The sequence below is a fragment of the Rhinolophus ferrumequinum genome, chromosome X, assembly GCF_004115265.2.
Source record: "Rhinolophus ferrumequinum isolate MPI-CBG mRhiFer1 chromosome X, mRhiFer1_v1.p, whole genome shotgun sequence".
In the NCBI taxonomy this organism is placed as follows: Eukaryota; Metazoa; Chordata; class Mammalia; order Chiroptera; family Rhinolophidae; genus Rhinolophus; species Rhinolophus ferrumequinum.
Window position 1 is genome coordinate 73,387,572 of NC_046284.1, and position 21,028 is coordinate 73,408,599.

Genomic DNA, 21,028 nt, shown 5'->3' on the forward strand with positions numbered 1-21,028 from the left:
ACAAATTATACTAATTGTAGTTATTTTTAATTCTCTTTTCCTTAACCTTTATTCTGTAGTTAAGTGGTTAACACACCCTTCTAATGTGGAATTACAATTTTCTAATTCTGTCAATTTTTCACTTTTTCCAGAGTGTTTACTTTCACATGTTTTGTTGTCGCTTATTAGCATCTTTTCACTTCAGCTTAAAGAACTTCCAGCATTTCTTGCAAGACAGGTCTGGTGGTGGTGAACTCCCTCATCTTTTGTTTGCCTGGAAAAGCCTTTATTTCTACCTTTATATTTGAAGGATAATTTTTCTGGATAAAATGTTCTTGGCTTGCCATTTTTTATGTTTCAACACTTTGACTATGTCATTCTTCACTGTCTTGGCATACAGAGTTTCTACTGAGAAATCCACTGATAGCCTAATGGGGTTCCTTCATAGGTTACTTCATTTTTTATTCCCTTACTGTCTTTTTTTTTAACTTCTATTTATTTTTAAGTGTGTTTTTTTCAGGACCCATTAGCTCCAAGTCAAGTAGTTGTTTCAATCTAGTTGTGGAGGGAGCAGCTAACAGTGGCCCATGCAGGAATCGAACCAGCAACCCTGGTGTTATAAGCATCATGCTCTAACCAACTGAGCTAACTGGCCACCCTTCCCTTGCTGCTTTTAAGATTCTTTCTTTATAATTGATTTTTGCCATTTTCATCATAATGTGTCTTGCAGGTCTTTTTGCATTGAGATAATAGGGTGTTCTATTAACTTCGCGGAGTGGTATGTCTAAGTCCTTTACCAGGATCAGGAAGTTCTCAGCTATTATTGCTTTAAATAAACTCTTTACCCCCTTTTTCCTCTCTTCTCTCATATTTGCTTTCTAATCAAATCCAATAGCTCTCATAGGGGTTTTTCCACTTTTAAATTCTTAGTTTGCTCTTCTTTTCTAACTGATTTATTTCTGTATTATTATCCTCCAAGTCACTTATTCTTTCTTCATCTGGTCTGCCCTGTTACCAATGCTCTTCATTGCATTTTTTAAATCTCACGCGTTGAATTCTTCAGCTCCTGAATTTCTGTTTGGTACTTTTTTATAATTTTTTTTTTGGTAAAGAATTCCTTCGTTCACTAATTTTATGCCTGAGTTCATTCAGTTGTCTTCCTGAGTTTTCTTGTAGCTCATTAAGTTACTTTATAACAGCTATTTTGAATTCTTTATTGGTGGACTACTGTAATCGAACTGATCAAGAATAATGATTTGAGCATATGCCTTTCTCAAAGGAGCTATATAATATTTATGCTAGAAGAATGAGATACACTTCTTTCCAGAAAAATACTCAAGGGTTGGTAAAAAGTGAACTACTTGTAATTGTATTTTTATAGTCAGTTATCAGTCATTAACAGTTGAGGAAACTGTTCCTGATAAAGTACCCTGTGGATATGTAAAAAAAAAAAAAAAAGCAAGAAGCAGTAGTACTGAAAAATAGTGGCTAAGTGGAGAATACATGGAAAAGAGAGTGTTAACAGACTCCTTAGTATATAGAGCCTAAGGCCTGTTGACATTACCAAACAACTAAGAAAAATGTGTTATCATCTCATGTGCTGGATGAATAAACAAAAAATCACTGAGATGGGAAAGAAAGAATATTCAGTGATGATGCCATCAGATATGCAACATACCTTATATTAAAATTTTTTCCAGTAGCTGTTAGTAATGACTAAGAGGAACCTAATAAAAGCATGTGCTTAATATAAGAAATACATTGTTGAAAAAATTTACGTACACTTTTATCACGAAGCAATTGGTTTCATTTCTCTTGTTTTGTTCTAGTCTTTTTTCTTGTATGAATGCATATTTTTACATAATTTGAATCATAGTATACTTCCAAGTTTATATTTTATATTTTTTGCTTTGTAGTTCCTAAAATTTTCACACTGCTGCAGTTTTCATATTTTATTTAATAATTTCCTACAGAATAGTCCATCACATACCTATTGTTAGACTTAGGTTATATAATTATAAGTAGCACTCCATTAAACATTTAGTACATGTAACTCTTTTTTGCTAATCAGTTATATTCCTAGTGGGATAGATTCCAGAGGTTAGGCAATGGGTGTGCATATTTTCATGTTGAAGTATATTGCCAAAATTATTTTCCAAATGGATCATGTCACTTTATTGTGCATCTAAAAATGTAAAAGTGTGCACTAGTTTCAAGTAGTAATTGCTGTTAGGTTTTAGAATTTTTTAATGTTAATTTATTGGTTGTAAAATTGTATCTTGTTATTTTCATTTACATTTCTTTTGATAGGTGGGAAGAAATTGAATGCTTTCTGTGATTCAGTTTATATTTCCTATATTGTGACTTATTTGTTAATTTCCTTAATCCACCCATCTGTTAGATCTTGATGGTGAACTTATAGATGGTGAGTTTTATATGTGTTTTAAAATATTAAGACTGTCATATTTTTTGCAGATATTTTCCATTTTTTCTTTTGAATTAATTTTCTTTGTAAAGGAGTCTTAAAAAGTGAAAGCTAATTTTTGTATACTATAAAGATGCATCCACTTTTGAGTAACTGTTCCTGATTGAACAGTTTGGGCCTGAGATACTAACTTTCAATGGGGTCAAGTATATTTGGTTTACATACTTAGTTGTGTTTCTTTGGATACGGAGAAACTTGGATATTTGTTGGATCAATGAGTAGGTTTCTGGACCTCTCCCCTCTTTCACTGTTGTTTTTTTTTTCCTTCTATCTCTAGGTCCTCTTGTCAAAGTTGCTTTTCTGATTTTTTTTTCTTCCTGTTGATGTTGTTTTTTATTTTTATACTTCAAGCAGTGGTTTTCAGCCAGAGGCAGTTCTTCCCACCCCCAGAAGATGTTTGACAGTGTCTGGAGATATTTTTGCCTTGCCGCTACTTGGTGGTATCTGGGGTATTCCTAGCATCTAGTGGGTAGAGGCCAGGGATGCTACTGAACACTCTACAATAGACAGATAGCATCCCCATCATGAAGAATCATAAGGCCCAAGGTGCCAGTAGTTCTGAGGTTGAGAAACCCTGCCGTAAAGTAACACAACCTTTCCTCTATCCACTTGCAAAATATACATAGAAAAAAGCAAAGCAGAAGTAATGGTTAATTGTTTCAAGGAACTCAGCAGTAAAAAATATTTGATTGAAGAAGGAAGATTACTAAAGTCCCAAAGTTATGGTGCATGCTCTTTCCAACTTAGAATTATGGACATTTCTAGAGATTGGGATGGGAGCAGCTGCCAAAAAGGAATCCTCTTACCTGATACTGATGCTTATGGATTTTCTACCATTATTTATTCTGCATCTCTCAGTGTTACATAAATACTTAGATCTCTAATGTGTTCTTATGATTTGCATTCAGAGTTTGGTTGATTTTGTTATTCATCATTCATTTTTTTGTCATTTTTGTCAGTTTAAAATGGCCAGTGGATCTACTTTTGCCTGAAAAAAGACTTTATTGCTCTTAAGATTAAATCACTGAAAGGTTTCATATTTTTTGATTGTGGAATGGTTCTGATGTACTAATCTAGCTAAAACTCAAGACTTGCCTTAATTTTGCCTTGCTTCAGCACAAAGCAAGTATCATTTGTACTGTATTATTTATGTACCATGGTAAAAGGTCACCTTCAAGGTGACTGTGAACTTATAAGAATCTTATGTTTTGATTAAAATAAAATGTGTGGGATGATAAATATCTTCAGTGTATAAGGGAAAACTGGAGGAATTTCACAGAGCAAGTGAGTAGTTGTAAATCCTTACATGGGGATCAGGAGTTCCATTTGAGGGAAGTGAACAGAATCCAGATGGTATTTGAAAGAGAATTGTGGAGACCTGTGTTTTCTTCTGGCTCCTTTTTAAGAAAATTAACTACAAAGCACACACACAGACACACGCGCACACACACACACACACACACACACGAAACAAAAAAAATGTAGGCAGATCTAAGATGACATCATAGGAGATGAAGCCTCATAGTTCATTGGTAACTAGAGAAAAAGCCTATAGTTTCAGAAACCAGAAAAGGGAGAACCTATAGACAAGCCTACAAAGAATTGTTTGTGAGAACCTATTTGGTATCATAGCTTTCTTTCTCTTTTCAGTATTTAAATCCTCTTACATTCCTCTTCAAGTTTTAGGGACAGCTGTATATAGGGAGGATGGGTGTGAGGAGGTAGGACAGGAGTTCATAAAATCCCCTATATAATTTTTAAGATGTATTATACTTAACCAAATACAGTCTTTGTTCTAAAATTCTTTCACGTTGTATAAGATTTAACTATATATTTAAAGACAGTCTCTTTGACTAGTGTACCACAAAAGGCAAAATGGAACTATACTTGAAAACCTATAGTAAGGCAAACAGAAAATTAGACTTCTGGGATTGAAAAGAAGAGCATTCTTGGTGCTTTGCGGTAGTGAACTTGAGTTCATAAAATCATGAAATGTGTGATGGAATTTAGACTTCTCATAGGGTAGAAATGCTGTGGTGTGTGTACCCTGTTTTATTTCATCTTAATATTCATGATTTAACTTCACAAAGGTTTCATTTTTAGGTTTTAAGAAGTGAATCTCCCATTTTATGTTTTCCAGTGAATATCACCTCTGCCAGGCAATTAACGGGATGCAGTCGCTTCAGCCATATTTTTCCTTCATCTGCTTACCAGCACATTAAGATGCATAAGAGAATTCTGGGGCACTTGTCATCAGTGTACTGTGTAGCATTTGACCGAAGTGGGAGAAGAATTTTTACAGTGAGTTTAAAATTTATGATACTAACGTATTAGAGATTTACAACAATTGAAGCTAGCCTTCATAGCAACATTGAATTATGCTTTGTAAACAGTTTATCCTTTTTAGACACAGGAATGCAGAAAAGATGAGTGGAAATTGAAAATCTTTTCTCATTCTATATAAGTAAATGGGTAAACTATAATGTCCTCTATCTTTAGGGAAATAAATATTTATTAATATATATTTTCCATTTGTCACTAAGCATAATCGGTGCCAGTTCTACTTAATTAATAATTATATCGTCCTTATGATCAAATAATTAAACTGCACTATACAGTCAGTAATGAAGATTACAGTTATTGTGTGTTTATTTCTTTGATTTTAGTACTAACTACTTTTAAAATTCAGTTTTCATTAACCAGATCATACTGTGTGCTTTTGAGTAGAAAATTGTAGCACACTAATATTTTAGAAAAAATATTCAAGCAATTAAGAAAAAAGGCTGTCAGATCTCAGGAAAGAATGAATGGCAGAGATACTTAATGCTAAATCACTTAAAAGTGAGTTAAAAATGTTTTGAATTGTCAGGATTGCTGGTAGTTTTGAGAAGCCCTTCACAAATATTGTCAGTTTGGACAGTGCTTTGTCAATGCTGTCATTTGGACATCATATATATTTGCTACTGGATCCATATTATATGGAGAGAAGTGACTAAAAAATAAAGGCTTAGAAATAACTTAATAAAAATTTACTTTTGTATTTCTGGCTTTTGTTAGGGTGGTGAATTTCAGCTTCATTGTAAATCTCTTGTCCTTTTGTGTTACAATAGGGTTCAGATGACTGTTTGGTGAAAATTTGGGCAACAGATGATGGACGCCTCCTTGCTACACTTCGAGGGCACTCCGCTGAAATTTCTGACATGGCTGTTAACTATGAAAACACTCTTATTGCTGCAGGCAGCTGTGATAAGGTTGTAAGAGTGTGGTGTCTTCGAACTTGTGCACCAGTTGCAGTCCTTCAGGGACATTCAGCTTCTATTACTTCCATACAGGTGAGAAAAATGAAAAAAATACCTCTGACATATGTAAGAAGGATAAGAATTCTCTCCTTTTTTTAAAAATATATTGTGTAGATAATATAAAGAATGGCAACAGAAAAACATCAGTCTCTTAAGGGCTTTGTCAGGCAGGTATTTTTTTAAAGTTCCTTTTTCACATAAATCTATTCTCTTTAGAAATATGTAAAAAGGTCATTGAAAAAGTTTTTCAAATACAGTGTGAGACATCTTATTTATCTCATATTTGTAAAGAATGGAGGAACTTGTAAATGCCTTAAGGAGCAATATTAATACCTGTTAGTCAGGATATAATAAACAGGTTCTAACTTGAATATTGGCATACTTTGTGTTAATATTTAATCCAAGATGCTCATCAGTCAGATTTAGACAGAGAGTTAGAAGAAAAGGGATAGAGAAGTTTAATATTAGGGAAATTTTTGTTCTTAGTTTCAGTGATTTCCTACTTCAACTTGATGTTTGACATACAGCACACTGACTTCTTTTAAATACTTGTTCATAAAGTGTTTTTACCAGATGTTGGTAGTGCAAGTCCTGGATACCCCCTAAAGATCTTTTATTTAATAAAACTAAGATGAACTGTGGTCCTGTTCTTTGTATTGAGAGCAAAACAGAAGAATCCTTCTGAAACGGTCTTTTATACTTTGGTCAAGGATATCACTTTTGTGGACAAGATAATTATTCCCATTTACTTTTCTTTGTTCTTTACTGGCTAATAAGTATGCCAGTCATTTTTATGTGTGTTATTTAAGTAATATATTACCTGTTTATGAGGAGCTAGCAAGGATTGAATTGGTTGGATTTGAAAAAAATCAAGCATGTTCGATTTGAAAAAATTTCATGTCAAATTTTTGATCAGTTGAAATTATTTCATGGATTTTGTTTTGGGAGATAACCAGGTACTTGTGTTCCCACTATCCTATCTGAAAGTATTATTTCTGGAATGTGGAGATACTCTCATACAACATTTAAAAATTACTATTTGTTTACACTGAAAAATGTTTATGATACTATTTGGCTCCTTCATAGTTTCATATGCTAGTTTCTATGTCATTTTGTTTACATGTGGGAGTGTCCCAGAGATCCACGGACCTCTTCTGTATCACATTTTCTCCCTTAGTGATCTCATCAAATCTCATGGCTTTGAATTTCATCTGCAGGCTGATGACTCTCAAACTCATATTTGCATCTTGGGAACCTTTAGCTCCATACTGGTATATTCAGCTACCCCTTGGCATCAACACATGAATGTCTACTAGGCATCTCAAAGTCAACAAATTTAAAATTGAACTCCTGTCTTCTTTTTTCAGATCTGCTCCTCCCAAAGCTTTCCCCATCTAAACAAATAGCAATTTCATCCTTCCAATTGCTCAGAGTAGTCATCCCTGACCCTTTTCTTTGTCTTATATCTCATATCTAACTTGTTAACAAATCATATTGGCTCTACCCTCAGAATATATCTAGAATCTGACAAATTCTCATGACCTCCATCATACTACTCTATTTTAAACCACAATCATCTGTGACCTAGATTACTGAAATATACTTCTAACTGGTCTTCCTTTCCCTGCCTCCTGCCCCAATCTAGCCTCTGCGTAGCAGCCTGAATGATTTTAAAATGGAAGTAAATCAGGTCACTGGTGCTCAGAACCCTCAATATCCTCCAAAGTCAGTGTTAAAGCCAGTCTGTACAGTGACCCACAAGACCTTACTTAGATTCTCAGTCCCTTGTTCTCTTTGACTCATCTCCTACTACTTGTTTCCTGTTCTCATTCTGCTTTAGCTGCTATCCTCTGCTTTTTTAGACCACTCTAGTTACACTCCTGCCTTTGCTCTTGCTGTTTCATGTCTCTGGAATAGTCTTCCTTGAATTTTCACATGGTTTCGTTTCCTCATTTTCTAAGCACTTTGTGCAAATGTTACTTTCTCAGGGAGACCCTCTTTGATCACCTTACTACTCTAATACTGTAAATTGCATGCCCAGCACTCCCTATCTCCCCTTAGTTTCATTTTTGTCCATACTAATGATCACCATTTAGCATGCATTGTCTATGCTTTATTTATTCTTTGCTAATTGACTCTCTGTTAACATTTTGGTGTATTATTATCCTTTCAGTTTCTTTTTTTAAATAAAATTAAGATAAAATGGTATGATGTTAATAGTGGTTAATAATGGATGTTAATAGTGGGTTGATAATGGTTAATAGTGGATGTTAATAGTGGGATTGTAAGTAGCTTTTATTCTATTTTTCTGTATTCTTCAATAACTATTAATTTGTATTCAGAAATGTACATATAAGTACTTTTATTTTTATAATCTCTAACATGATTCCTCATTTAAAAACAACCCAGTTGAGGTATATTAATGGGCTATATCGCCCTTTGTGATTGAAAGCAATTTAAATATAATGGGGATAATAAAGGTTTTAGTATTCCTTCAAACTTAATAATGTTATACTATTTTATATTTAATTGCTGTTTCCTATATATCAGAGATCGGTACATTTATAGACCGGGTAATAAATACTTCAGGCTTTGCAGGCTATTTGGTCTCTGTTGCAACTACTTAACCCTGATATTGCAGTCCAAAAGCAGCCACAAACAGTGTAAGGTGACTGTACCAATAAAATTTTATTTACAGATACAGGGAGCAAGCTGGATTTGGGGAGTGGGCTGTAATTTGCATACTCCTGCTATACATTGTGAATTAAGCTTTCTAATGCAGACTTCTTTGTCTCAGAAGTGAAGATATATGCATGCTACCTGAGTACTAGTTTCTTTACTATGTATCAACCCTTAATGGATAATATCATGATTTTTGTTTGATTTAATCTCTAGTCATTTGAAGTTCTGTGCTTCCAAACAAGAAAACTAAATAAATGACTTATATCTGTAATGATTGTTTTCTTTTGATTTGAATTCAGAATTTATTTAAATTTTATGCATCTTGATCCTTAATCTGTATCTCAATGAAAGGTATTTATTTATCTCTATTTGGGATGTTAAAACCTCACAGGTATGCTAAAGACTATGAATTGATTTTTAACTTTTTCTTCCCGGTGTCAGGAGGCCAGTGGCTCTTCCATTTGTGATTTTTTTTCCTGAGGACATGTAAAATACTGAGAATCCTAATAGTCCATTCATGGTCCATCTAGGGTAGTAGTCATCCTTTAAATTGGCAACTTAAATATATTGTTCTAATCTGTTTTTTCCACAATGATACGAACAGAGACTTGACCTAGTTTACACTATCCATTTAAAACAAATTAAAATGATTTAAATTTAAAAAGGACAAAATTGATATCATACTTCATTGAAGTTACAGTTTAAAGCAAAATATTAAAACTCATATACTTAGATATTAACTTCCTAATCATTGATTATAGATTTACTTCTGATGCTCTATTCATATGGAACTAAAAATTCCATGATTATTGCTATGTATGCATGTAGATAGCAGATTTGTAGTGGTTTAACTAGTAATGACTGAGTTTTTTCCTCCATTAAAAGTAGTGAAATAGTAAACTTACAGTGCAATGTTGAATGATTTTTAAATAATTATTTTTTAGTACTACAAATATTTTATTCTAAATTCAGTGACTGAATTTTTTTCTTTGTATTTTTTTGATATTTAAAGTTTTTGTAAGGTATTCATTAATCTAGGATATTTAAATAACTAATTTCTTGAAACTGAAATTCTTAAGTGATTTTATTTAAAGTATATTTGTTGAAGTGATTATAATCTTAGAACATGCTCTATTTAAAATAAGTTTGAACGTGAAAGCTTTCTATTTGAATTAGAATTTTTTTTTTTAAATAGTTTTGTCCATCAACTAAAGGCACAACCAGATACCTCACTTCTACTGGTGCTGATGGAACAATCTGTTTCTGGCAATGGCATGTAAAAACAATGAAGTTTAGGTAAGTTAAGAATTTCGTTAGAAATTTTATGAAAAATCAAATACAGTCATTTTTCTTTATTACCTTGAGATTCTTAATAGTACATGAATTTAAGTATATTAATTTATGTGTGTATACACACACCCATACCTACTTCAATTGAATGGTAGAGATTTTAGAATAAAATTTTTATGAAACCAAGGTTGAAGAGACTAATTTATACACAAAATTTTGGTAATGAGTATTTGTTTTATTTCTTACTCTGGTAAGAAGACTTTGAACTTCTCCTAATGATAGTAGTAAGTGACATAGTAATTTGTCTGTAAAGGTATAAAAATAATATTTATATCATAAAGTGTATTTATAAAGTTAAATGCATTTTTAACCTGAATGATGAGGCTAGTACTTATTGACTGCCTAAATTTTGTAGTTTCTATAATATTGATGCTAAATCTGTCAATATCCAGTGTGCTAAGATTCTTATATATTAAATGAAAAATAAAAACATCTTACTATTTCTTTAGAGATCGCCCAGTGAAATTCACTGAGAGATCCAGACCTGGAGTTCAGATATCTTGTTCATCTTTCAGTTCTGGTATGTGTAAAAATTGAATGTTTTGAGTATCCAAAATATTAAATGATCTAGTTGTAAAAGATGTATTTTTCAGTTTTGTGGAGGAAAAAATGCAATGTTTGAGTTTAATGGAATCATATCAAACATGTGAATCACATATTATAATAAATGGACCTTTGTGAACTCTAACGTGATAGCTTTTGAGATTTTTTTTTCTTATTTACAATTAATATGTTTGTATATAATGAAGAATTTAGTTGATAAAAATAAAGCTCTTCCACCCTCAGTTCAACACTAAAATCCTGCCCTGACTTTTCAGAGAACATGGCTGTGGCTACATATGGAAGACACTTTTACAGTGTGTAAACAGTACTTTTCTACTGCTAAGAATCACATACTAGTTAACTTTTTTTTTTTCAAATACCTTATTTTTTATAACAGTTTTAGGTTCACAGCAAAATTAAGTGGAAGGGACAGATATTTCCCATATACCCCTTGACCCACACAGGCATATCCTCCCCCATTATCCACATCCCTCATCAGAAGCATGCATTTGTTATAAGTGATGAACCCACAAGGACACATCACTGTCACCCAAAGTCCATAGTTTACATTAGGGTTCATTCTTGGTGTTGAACAGTCTATGGATTTGGACGAATATATAACAACATGAATTCACAATTGTACTACCAGAATTCTTTACCATACGATCCAACATTTGCACTCCTTGGTTATTTACCCAAAGGAGTTGAAAACATATGTCCACACGAATACCTGCATATGGATATGTATAGCAGCTTCATTCAGACTTGCCAAGACTTGGAAGCCACCAAGATGTCCTTCAGTAAGTGATGGATAAATAAACTGTGGCACATTCAGACAGTGGTACATTTATTCAGTGCTAAGAAGAAATGAAATATTAAACCATGAAAAAACATGGAGAAAACTTAAATGCTTATTACTCAGTGAAATAAGGCAATCCGAAAAGGGTACACAATGTATGACTCCAAGTATATAATACTCTGGGAAAGGCAAAACTATGGAGAAAGTAAGAAATCAGTAGTTGCCAGGTGATAGGGGTGATGGAGGGAAGAATAGCCTGAACAGAGGATTTCTAGTTAACCTTTTTTTATGGTGGTAAAATATAACAAAATTTACCACTTTAAAGTATACAGTTTTATGACATTAAGTACATTCACATTGTTTTGCATACATTACCACCATCTATCTGTAGAATTTTTTTCATCGTCCCAAAAGCAGGTGAGTTTTTACACTCAACAGCTATAGCCACTATAAAGAGAATTGTAGACATAGGTCATTTTATAAATAATTTTGGAACATTATGTTTTCACATAAAATATAAAGAATTCCTCAAGGCTGTGTAACCCTTAATGTTTATGACCCAAAGTCCTATGTTTAATGTATAGTTGGTAGTTTTTTGTTGGGTTAATGGTATGGTTTTCTTTTAAATATTTCTCTTATTTTTTTTTGAATTTACTTACTTTTCTCATAAATGTTAGTATGTCTCTAATGATTATAAGATAACCTTGTGTTTCTTGAAGCTTTTTTATTAATATAAATTAGCATATAACTAAGGAAACGGGGCTTTTAAAGTTCGTTGGTACCATGTTAGTTTGTTTTTTAATCCTCCAGGTGGAATGTTCATTACAACAGGTAGCACTGACCATGTGATTAGAATATATTATTTGGGTTCTGAGATCCCTGAGAAAATTGCTGAATTAGAGTCACATACGGTAAGAAAAACATGAAAAATTTAAATATGTTGCTTTTGTTTTTAACACCCCTGTGAAGTTGGTTTTATTTCTTCTTTTCTGGTCTGTATCCCAATTTAATATAGATTGGTGCTGAAACCTATATGATAACATGCCTCTTTAGTAATGTAGATCAGTATGAAATTCTGGATTTAGTATGGTTATAAGTTCTATTTGACTAAGGGAAAAGAAAAAATATATTACAGTAATAGTTTATGAAAGTCCTCTTTTAGCTTGACGTATTTTATTAACTATATAAGCTGTTTGTTACTTTAAAGTCTACATACTTGTTAAAAGACAAATATGTCTTGGGAAAAAATATTTTTGCTGAATTTAGCTTATTGGTCTTACTATGACTGTTTTCAGAATGCCATAGGGAGGTAATAAATGAATGAGAAAGAATTGAGGTGAGGGGATGAAGAAAATTGTTTTTGCAGGGGCCCAGCTAAGAATAAAAGTAATAAAACTTAAACATTCCGTGTTGAAATCAGTGGCAGCTGTTAGTCATTGAAAGTAAGCTATCCTTTCAGGACATCAAAAACTAATTATTGCAACTGGCAGTGAGAATCCAGAATCTGTCAGACAAATACTACAATGAAATCATGGAACAATGTGAATCACAGATACCTCTGAACATATGAAGACAGTTTAATAATTTGTAAAAACTGAAAAATAATTAAATACAAAGATATTTAGTATCTGAGCCTTTTATTAAAAAATAAGTTTAAGTGCAGTTCAATAATTGAGTGGTTTGGAGAATGTGTACAATGTTTGAGGGTACATTTTTGGTTTACTTTTTATTCAAGACAATCTCAAGCTTATAGAAAAACTGCAAACACAGTATAAAGAAACTTTTTACTAAACCATTTAAGAATAAGCTGCCCCATCATCCCCAAATACTTTAGTGAGCATTCCTTAAAACGGAGAACATTTTCTTCTTTTTGAAAATTAATTATTTTTTTCAGTTACATTTGAAAAAAATATTATTTTATATTAGTTTCAGGTGTACAGCATAGTGGTTAGACATGTATATAATTTATACAGTGATTTCCCCCAGTTAGTCTAGTACCCATCTGGCACTATATGTAGTTGTTACAACACTATTATTGACTATATTCTTTATGTTGTACTTTACATCCCCATGACTATTTTGTAACTACCAACTTGTATTTCTTAATCCCTTCACCTTTTTCACCCAATTTTCCAATCCCCCACCCCTCTGGCAACCATCAGTTTGATCTCTGTGTCTGTGAGTCTGTTTCTGTTTTGTTTGTTTATTTTGTTCTTTAGAATCCACATATAAGTGAGGTCATATGGTATTTGTCTTTCTCTGTCTGACTTTTTTCACTTAGCACAACACCCTCTAGGTCCATCCATGTTGTTGCAAATGGTTAAGATTTCATTCTTTTTTATGGCCAAGTGCTATTCCATTGTGTATATGTACCACCTCTTCTTTATCCAGTTGTCTATTGATGGGCACTTGGGTTGCTTCTGTATCTTGGCTATTTTAAATAGTGCTGCAGTGAACACAGGGGTACATATGTCTTTTGAAATTAGTTCTTTGGATTTCTTCAGGTAAATACCCAGAAGTGGAATTTCTGGGTCATAAGGTAGTTTTGTTTTTAATTTTTTGAGGAACCTCCAAACCATTTTCCATAGTGGCTGCACCAATTTGCAACCTCACCAATAGTGCACAAGGGTTCCCTTTTCTCTGCATCCTCGCCAACACTTGTTTGTTGATTTGTTGATGATAGCCATCCTGACAGGTGTGAGGTGATATCTCATTGTGGTTTAATTTTCATTTCTCTGATGATTAGCAATGTTGAGCATCTTTTCATATGTCTGTTGGTCATCTGTATATCTTGAGAGTATATTTTAGCTATATTATCAAGGAATAAAGAGAAGGAAAATGCACATTTTTGCTTATCCTTTAATCTTCTCATCAGTATAATACACATTGTATTAAAAGAAGATTCAAACAGCAGTATCTAAACTATAGTACCTAAAGACTGTCAGGTGACTGCATTGTGTTAATAAAGTAATTAAATAAACCATGTGAGAGACAGGAAATAATTTTTTCTGAAATAAAAAAAGTTGGAAAATGCATTTAACTACTATTAAATCTGTTATTTTAAAGTGGCATTTTAGATTAGTGTGCTGTTTTATTATGGGGATCATAATAAACTAATACCTATTTAGAACTATCTGTCTCTCGAGATTATGGTGTAGGAACAGATTTGCTTGTATCTGGTTTGTGTCAAATTACTGCTGATAAGTATTTCTCCTTAGTTAAATGCATTGTTTAAGCCTTCATTAATTTTTTAAAGAAAATTAGAGGTTTCTTTTTTTTAAAGAAAATTATAGCATTAAAAAATATACTCTGATGCTTTTGCATGTGAATTTGAGGGGAAGGGTACTTTATTCATTTTACAAATAAATTCTAATAAAAAATCTGTTTTATGTCTTAGGACAAAGTTGTTGCTGTTCAGTTCTGTAACAATGGAGACAGGTAATTATGTATAGTACATATCTGTGTAAACAGATGTTTGACATATTTTACCTCTGTTCCCTCAGAAGTAGCTACCTCTATTCTAAATACTTTATTTCTGTCCATTCATTTAGGCTGAAAGAACCTTGTCTATCTTTTGCTGATATCCTTACCCCATCTCTTCTAAACTCCTGTCCAAGTAGTAGCTATAGTCTATCAGTTCTTCCTTTCTGAATGATTTCTTGTTTGTTTATTTTGCTTTTTCCATTTCTGTTATCACCCACCTTATCAGGATCCCATTATATGGCCTGTTACCATCATCGTGTTCATCTCTACCAGATCAACATTGCTCTGTTCAGAAATCTTTAGTGTTTCCTCTTGGTCTATAGAATAGAATTCAGATGTCTTAACCTGGCATTCAGAACTCCCTACAACTTGACTTAGACTACATTTTTTTCTCATCTATTCCCCCTATAAATCCTACCTCTCCTTCACTCTTTCTCTTTCTCTCCTAAATCCTCCCTCTTCCTTCCATTCTCTTTCCCTCTATTTTCCCTCTCCCTTCTGTTTCTTCTTCTCTAAGTCCTATCTTTCTTTTAAGATTCATACTCTACCTCAATCCTTTCCTTACTGATCCAGATTTTAGCATCTTGTCTTCTGCTGAACATTTGTATCACTTATTGTCTCTACTACTCTTATGATACATATTTCCTATGTCTGTAAACTCAGAATCATATAGAGATATTCGTGCACCCTCTCAAAGGTCTGGTCCCAAAAAGGTGATAATCTGCCCTGGCTTAAAAATTGACCTAGACTAGATTTAAAAATGTAACTACTTAACCATGAATATGTATCTATATATGTCTCTAAGGACTTTATGTGAGTGACAATGATATTTTTAAACATTTTTATGACAGTAGATGATTATTATGATGTATTTGTTCATCTTTGTTAAATGTGAGAGTAAATAATGATGGTCCACAAAGAGTGACATCTGTATTAGCAATGGAAAAAAAAACAACCTTCAAATAATTTTTGTTTGGTTTATTGCATTACACTTAGTTATACACGTAAAGATTTGGTATAGCTATGACTTTTTCAAGATAGAAGAATCTGAATTTTTAAATTCCTTGCTTTTTTCCTTAAAGGAGAAATGACCTTACTTAGTTATGTGGCCAATAAACACATCAGAACATGTCCAATTTTAGGAATAATCAAAGAAATGCAATTTAGAATAACAGTAATATGTTTTTTTATTTCAGAATGAAAGGATGATGAAGAATGATAATATCCAGTATTGCTGAGGGATTAGGAAAAATGGATACTCTCCCACAATTTTTGATGAGATTGTAAATTGGTTAAAAATACTTTTCAGGGAAATAGTTTGGCAGTCTTTATCATCATCTTTAAAAGGGAGACAAGTATGAGCAGTGATAGAATTATGGGTGAATGGATGTATTTTTATAACAATTTTATTGAGATGTAATCCACATAATAAAATGCGGGGATTTCTAGTATAGTCATAGGACTGTGCAGCATTCACTACAATCAATTTTAGAACATTTTTATCACCCCGAAAAGAAATCCCATACCGTTTAGCCCTCAATCAATCCCCAATCTTTTTACACCCCAACCCTCATCTCTAGGCAACCATTAATCCACTTTTTGTCTCTATAGATTTGTCTATTCTGGACATTTAATATAAGTGGAATCTTTTGAGTGATTTCTTTCACTTAGCATAGTATTTTCAATACCCATCCGTGTTGCAGCATATATCTTATTTTATTCCTTTTTATTGCTGAATAATATTTGATTGTATGGATATACATAATTTGTTTATCCATTTATTGGTTATTGGATTTTGGGTTGTTACCACTTGTGGGCTTATTAAGAATAATGCCTTGAATATTTGTGTACCAGTTTTTGTGTGGACTTATGTTTTCATTTCTTTTGGATATATACCTGAGAGTAGAATTGCTAAGTCATATGGTAACTCTGTTTATCATTTTGAGGAACTGCTAAATTTTTTCTAAAGTGTACTATTTTTGTTCTCCCCAGTAGTGTATGAAGATGAAGGTATTACTTTTATAATTAGCAAAAAAGGTGATTTCCTTTTTGGAGGAGAGTAATGGTATTTTAACTGTTTCTTTGCAGTTTAAGATTTGTTAGTGGAAGCAGAGATGGAACAGCAAGAATTTGGCAATATCAGCAACAAGAATGGAAGAGTATAGTGCTCGATATGGCTACTAAAATGACTGGGTAAGATTGGATGTTAGATATTTCAGTTGTTCTCATATGATATAGTATCTTTTACATTATTGAATTATATTTAATAGTGAAAATAAAATATCTTTGTAGATTAGTAAATAGTTTGGAGTTAATTGGTAGACGTGAAGTTTGCCTTTCTACTTAATCTCTAAGTAAATTGCCTTTTGCTATTGATTGACATACTGGATGATAGGAACATTGCTGATTCATTTAATTCTGGTTCTTGTGACCCAAAGATCACTGTGCTCTACTCATGCCCACAGAGTTATTCTCTGACTTAGTTTTCTGTAGGACACACACACACACACACACACACACACACTACTTTGAGGTTATCCCTATTATATGTCATTATGTGGTTAACTATTTCTCTAACTTACTGAGGATACCTTTATAATGTTTCATATTGTTAGCATTCCTACTAAACATTATAAGTACACTTAATCATCATTCTGTTTCATCATCTTCACTGTTGATTGGAAGATTATGACACTGGTTTATTTAGGGTGTGACTCTGAAATTAATTATCTTCCCATTAATAACAGTATAACTTTGTAGTTATAGCCAGTTACTGATAATGTCGTATTTGATTAAATCAAGTTACTGAATCTCTTACTGTTATTTTAAAAGACCTGCTTCACAGATTTTAATACTTAAGGGAATAAGCTGTCCAATATGTGTTTTCTTCATACTTTCTAGTAGCCAACATAATCTTGTATTTTATTTTTCAAGGTATTTGTAAATGTGTTTCTAGTTTCACTTTTTTGTTGTTCTTGTGTAATTAACTACAAAGTTTTTGCCATTTTGTGTCCTTTTTTTCTCCCTAAAGTAAGCTATGGGTATTGCCTTATGTATGTACTTTTATCATTTTATTTCATCAGTACTTAAAAGTATAGTTTAGCATTTTTATATTAAAAAATGTTGCATGCTCCTGGAGAGATTTATGTCATAATTTGCTGTTTTAGTTGCACTTTTGTTAAAAATTCGCAATGATTGAATACCGCAAATTATTTTGTTTAGGAATAACTTGCCATCTGGAGAAGATAAGGTCACTAAACTTAAGGTGACTATGGTGGCCTGGGATCGCTATGACACCACAGTTATTACTGCAGTGAACAATTTCCTTTTGAAAGTATGGAATTCAATCACAGGGCAACTTCTTCATACTTTGTCTGTAAGTATTCTGTTTTTAGAGCAATTAAAATTGTCAAAAAGGATGTTATGCTAGAAGACAGGAAATTTAAATTCTAGTTTACTTTCTATGACTTATGTCCCTTGGAGAAGTAATTATTTGAGGTACCTCTGTTGACATATCTGTAAAATAGTTATGACACATGATATAGTTGCTAAAAGCAGTTAGAAAACTGCAAGATCCATTCCAGGTCTGGTATTTATTTATCTGTTATGTTATTATAAGTATGTAAGTTACTTTGTTTTTAACATGAGTTGGGATTTTTTTTGTTGTTACGGTTTTAGGGGTAGAGCTAACTTTATTTTGACAAGGGTATCCTGTATATTCTAACTTCATGGATTAGTTTATGTAAGAAATAGAGGTAAGAGGAAGAAGTAGGAAAAAAAAAGGTAACTTTCCCTCTTAAAAGGTGTATTTCCATGCAGATGACGTATTATAGAATTACACACTTGAAATCTGTATAATCTTATTAACCAGTCACCTCAATAAATTTAAGAAATTTAATAAAATTTAAAAAATAAATGTATTTGCCATAGTAAAAGGCTACAATATTTGTGGTGTGAAAAGTTGATAGGATTAATAGCAGAAAATCACATGGTTATGGTTGATGTCAGTTTATCATGGTACAGAATAACTTCAGGTTAAATTCAATTACTGATTCATAAGTACTTTAAGGAGAAGGGCCAAGTAATTGCCCTATGGTTTACCCAGTAGTAAGTGATAGGGACTAGAAACCAATTCTTACGACGCAGTTCTCTTTGGAGCATACCATGATTACATCCTTATTTGACTCCTATGTGAGATAATCTTAGCTAAGGCCTCTGAGTTTTCTAAAGATTTGTTTAATTTGAGGTGGATTTTCAGTTTATCTTTCATATGTTTCCCAGTCCTCTTTCCTAAATAAAGCCCTAACACTGTTTAGTGAAGTTTTAGATTCTTCCTTTTATCTGTTAAACCAATACTTACTTCATTCTGGGTTTCCTGGTTCCCTGGTATAAGTTTCTGTTAATATGTATGGAAAATCCTCTGCTGTTTGCCTGATTCTTTATTAGGAAATGTTTGTCTATGTCAGCACACTCCAATAGAAATATAATGTGAGCCACAATATATAATATTAATGTTTCTAGAAGCCACAATAAAAAAGTAAAGTGCAAGTGGTAGAATTAATTTAAATATTTTCTTTAAGCTAGTATATCCAAAATAGTAGCACTTCAACATGTAGTTAATATAAAAATTATTAATGAAATGTTTTACATTCTTTTTTCATACTAAGTCTTTGAAATCTAGTGTGTTTTACACTTACAGAACATCTCAATTTGGACTAGCCACATTTCAAATGCTTAATAGTTACATGTGGCTAGCAGCCACGGTATTAGCACAAGTCTGTATCTCTAAAAATCACAGTTTCAAAGGCCTGTTGTAGCCGTTGGTTTTATAAATCCATGTAAAATTCTGTCTTAATAAGTACCTTAGTTTAGAGTTCTGTTTAGTGGTATTCTTCCCATGGGCTGACTCATGGGTCATCTGTTTTCAGTGAACTTTACTGATGAAATTTTAGAACAGACTATTTTTAGTCTTTATAACAGTCAAACTTACTTAGTTTTGGTATAGAACTTATATTTTCTGTGTTAACAATTTGTATACCCAATTGTTATACAAATTTGTCTTAGTGGAGTGTAAAGTTCTTCCATTCAGCAAATACTTATTGAGCATCTCCTGTGTGCCAGCCACTGAGTTAGGTGTTAGGAATAAATGGTAAATTAAGGAAATCCTGTCCTCCTGGAGTTTAAGCCTATTAGAAGAAAAAAGTTAATCAAATAAATGCTAAGAAAGAAAAGTAAAAAATGCAATGCAAGTTTCTAGTAGGGTGACAAAACCTGGTCTGGGAGGGTTCTAGAAAGCTTCCTAAGGAAGTAAAGTTTGGGTTAGGATTTGAAAAATAGGTAGAAATTACCCAGGTCTCTGCCTAAATGTCACCTCCTTGACAGGCCTTCCCTGATCAAAGGATCCAGAGTGGCCTCCCAGTCTTTGTCTTTTTACATCACTTTGCTTTATTCTCACCATAGTGTTTATCACTATCTTATATCTTCTTGTTATATTTTATTATTAGTTTATTTTCTCTCAACATGGTAGGGGATCAAAAATATTTGGTAAATTACATATGTGAGGACGTGGGGAGCTCCTCCCAGGAAGATAGAAAAGCATGTTTGAAGGTCTTGAGGTAGAAGGCAGTTGAAAGAAAGCCAATTTTTGGCTAGAGCACAGAAAGTAGAAAGAGTGTCATCAAATGGGACTGGAGAAATGGACAGGGTCCAGTCCATTCAGCGTGTTATAAGATCTGCCCTAAGACCAGTAGAAAACCATTAAAGGGTTTAAAAGCCAAGGAATGACGTGAATTATGCTTTTGAAAAATACCTTATAATCCTAGTAACAGAGTAGAGAGAACAGATTGGAATGCAGATAAGTAAGGGTGACTCTGGGTATACTGTAGGAGTCAAGGATAGGATGGGCTGTGATGATAATTTGCAAATGTGTGACAGTGGTGGAAACAGAGGTGTGCTTAATAAATAAAAACAGGGCAGATGATAAATCGTAAGACATTACTGAGCTTGACTAGGTTTTGTTCCCCATGATCCAGTGACTATGTCCTATCCCAAATGACTAAAATATAAAATCCTCTATTTAAAAGCCTCTTTTTCCCATTGTACACTGAAGTAGTTGTGTCATTAGAGTTTAACAAAGAAATTTTATTGTTTACTGGTTAGGAACTTGAGAAAGTATTTATATCAAATTGATTATTCAGCAGGAAATTTTGTTATACCAAATAAATATTTTTTTTTGTAGTCACTAAGAAAAGAATTTTGGTAAACTTTCAGTTGTGACAATATTTATTGTAATGGGATTTTACCTAGTCATCTTAACACGTCACATTTTGAGCCAATCCGCTGTTATTTTTTAATAGGCTATATTTTTGTCTGTAACTGTAATATGGCAGGATACTCTATTCCATTTTT

At 32.7% G+C, this 21,028-nt stretch overlaps 1 protein-coding gene and 1 non-coding gene across 2 annotated transcripts in view; one reads left to right on the forward strand and one right to left on the reverse strand.

The window, feature by feature from the left end:
* The window catches only part of BRWD3 (bromodomain and WD repeat domain containing 3), a 112,945-nt gene that overhangs the window by 39,421 nt on the left and 52,496 nt on the right, over positions 1-21,028 (forward strand). The window contains exons 7-14 of the mRNA XM_033106874.1: positions 4,605-4,765; positions 5,575-5,796; positions 9,641-9,741; positions 10,245-10,315; positions 11,948-12,048; positions 14,535-14,575; positions 16,709-16,813; positions 17,843-17,996. Of these exons, the coding sequence (XP_032962765.1) occupies positions 4,605-4,765; positions 5,575-5,796; positions 9,641-9,741; positions 10,245-10,315; positions 11,948-12,048; positions 14,535-14,575; positions 16,709-16,813; positions 17,843-17,996 (956 nt within the window). The remainder of the gene's footprint in view (positions 1-4,604; positions 4,766-5,574; positions 5,797-9,640; positions 9,742-10,244; positions 10,316-11,947; positions 12,049-14,534; positions 14,576-16,708; positions 16,814-17,842; positions 17,997-21,028) is intronic.
* TRNAI-UAU (transfer RNA isoleucine (anticodon UAU)) lies at positions 561-634 on the reverse strand. The gene has a single exon. It is a non-coding gene; the product is annotated as a tRNA-Ile (tRNA).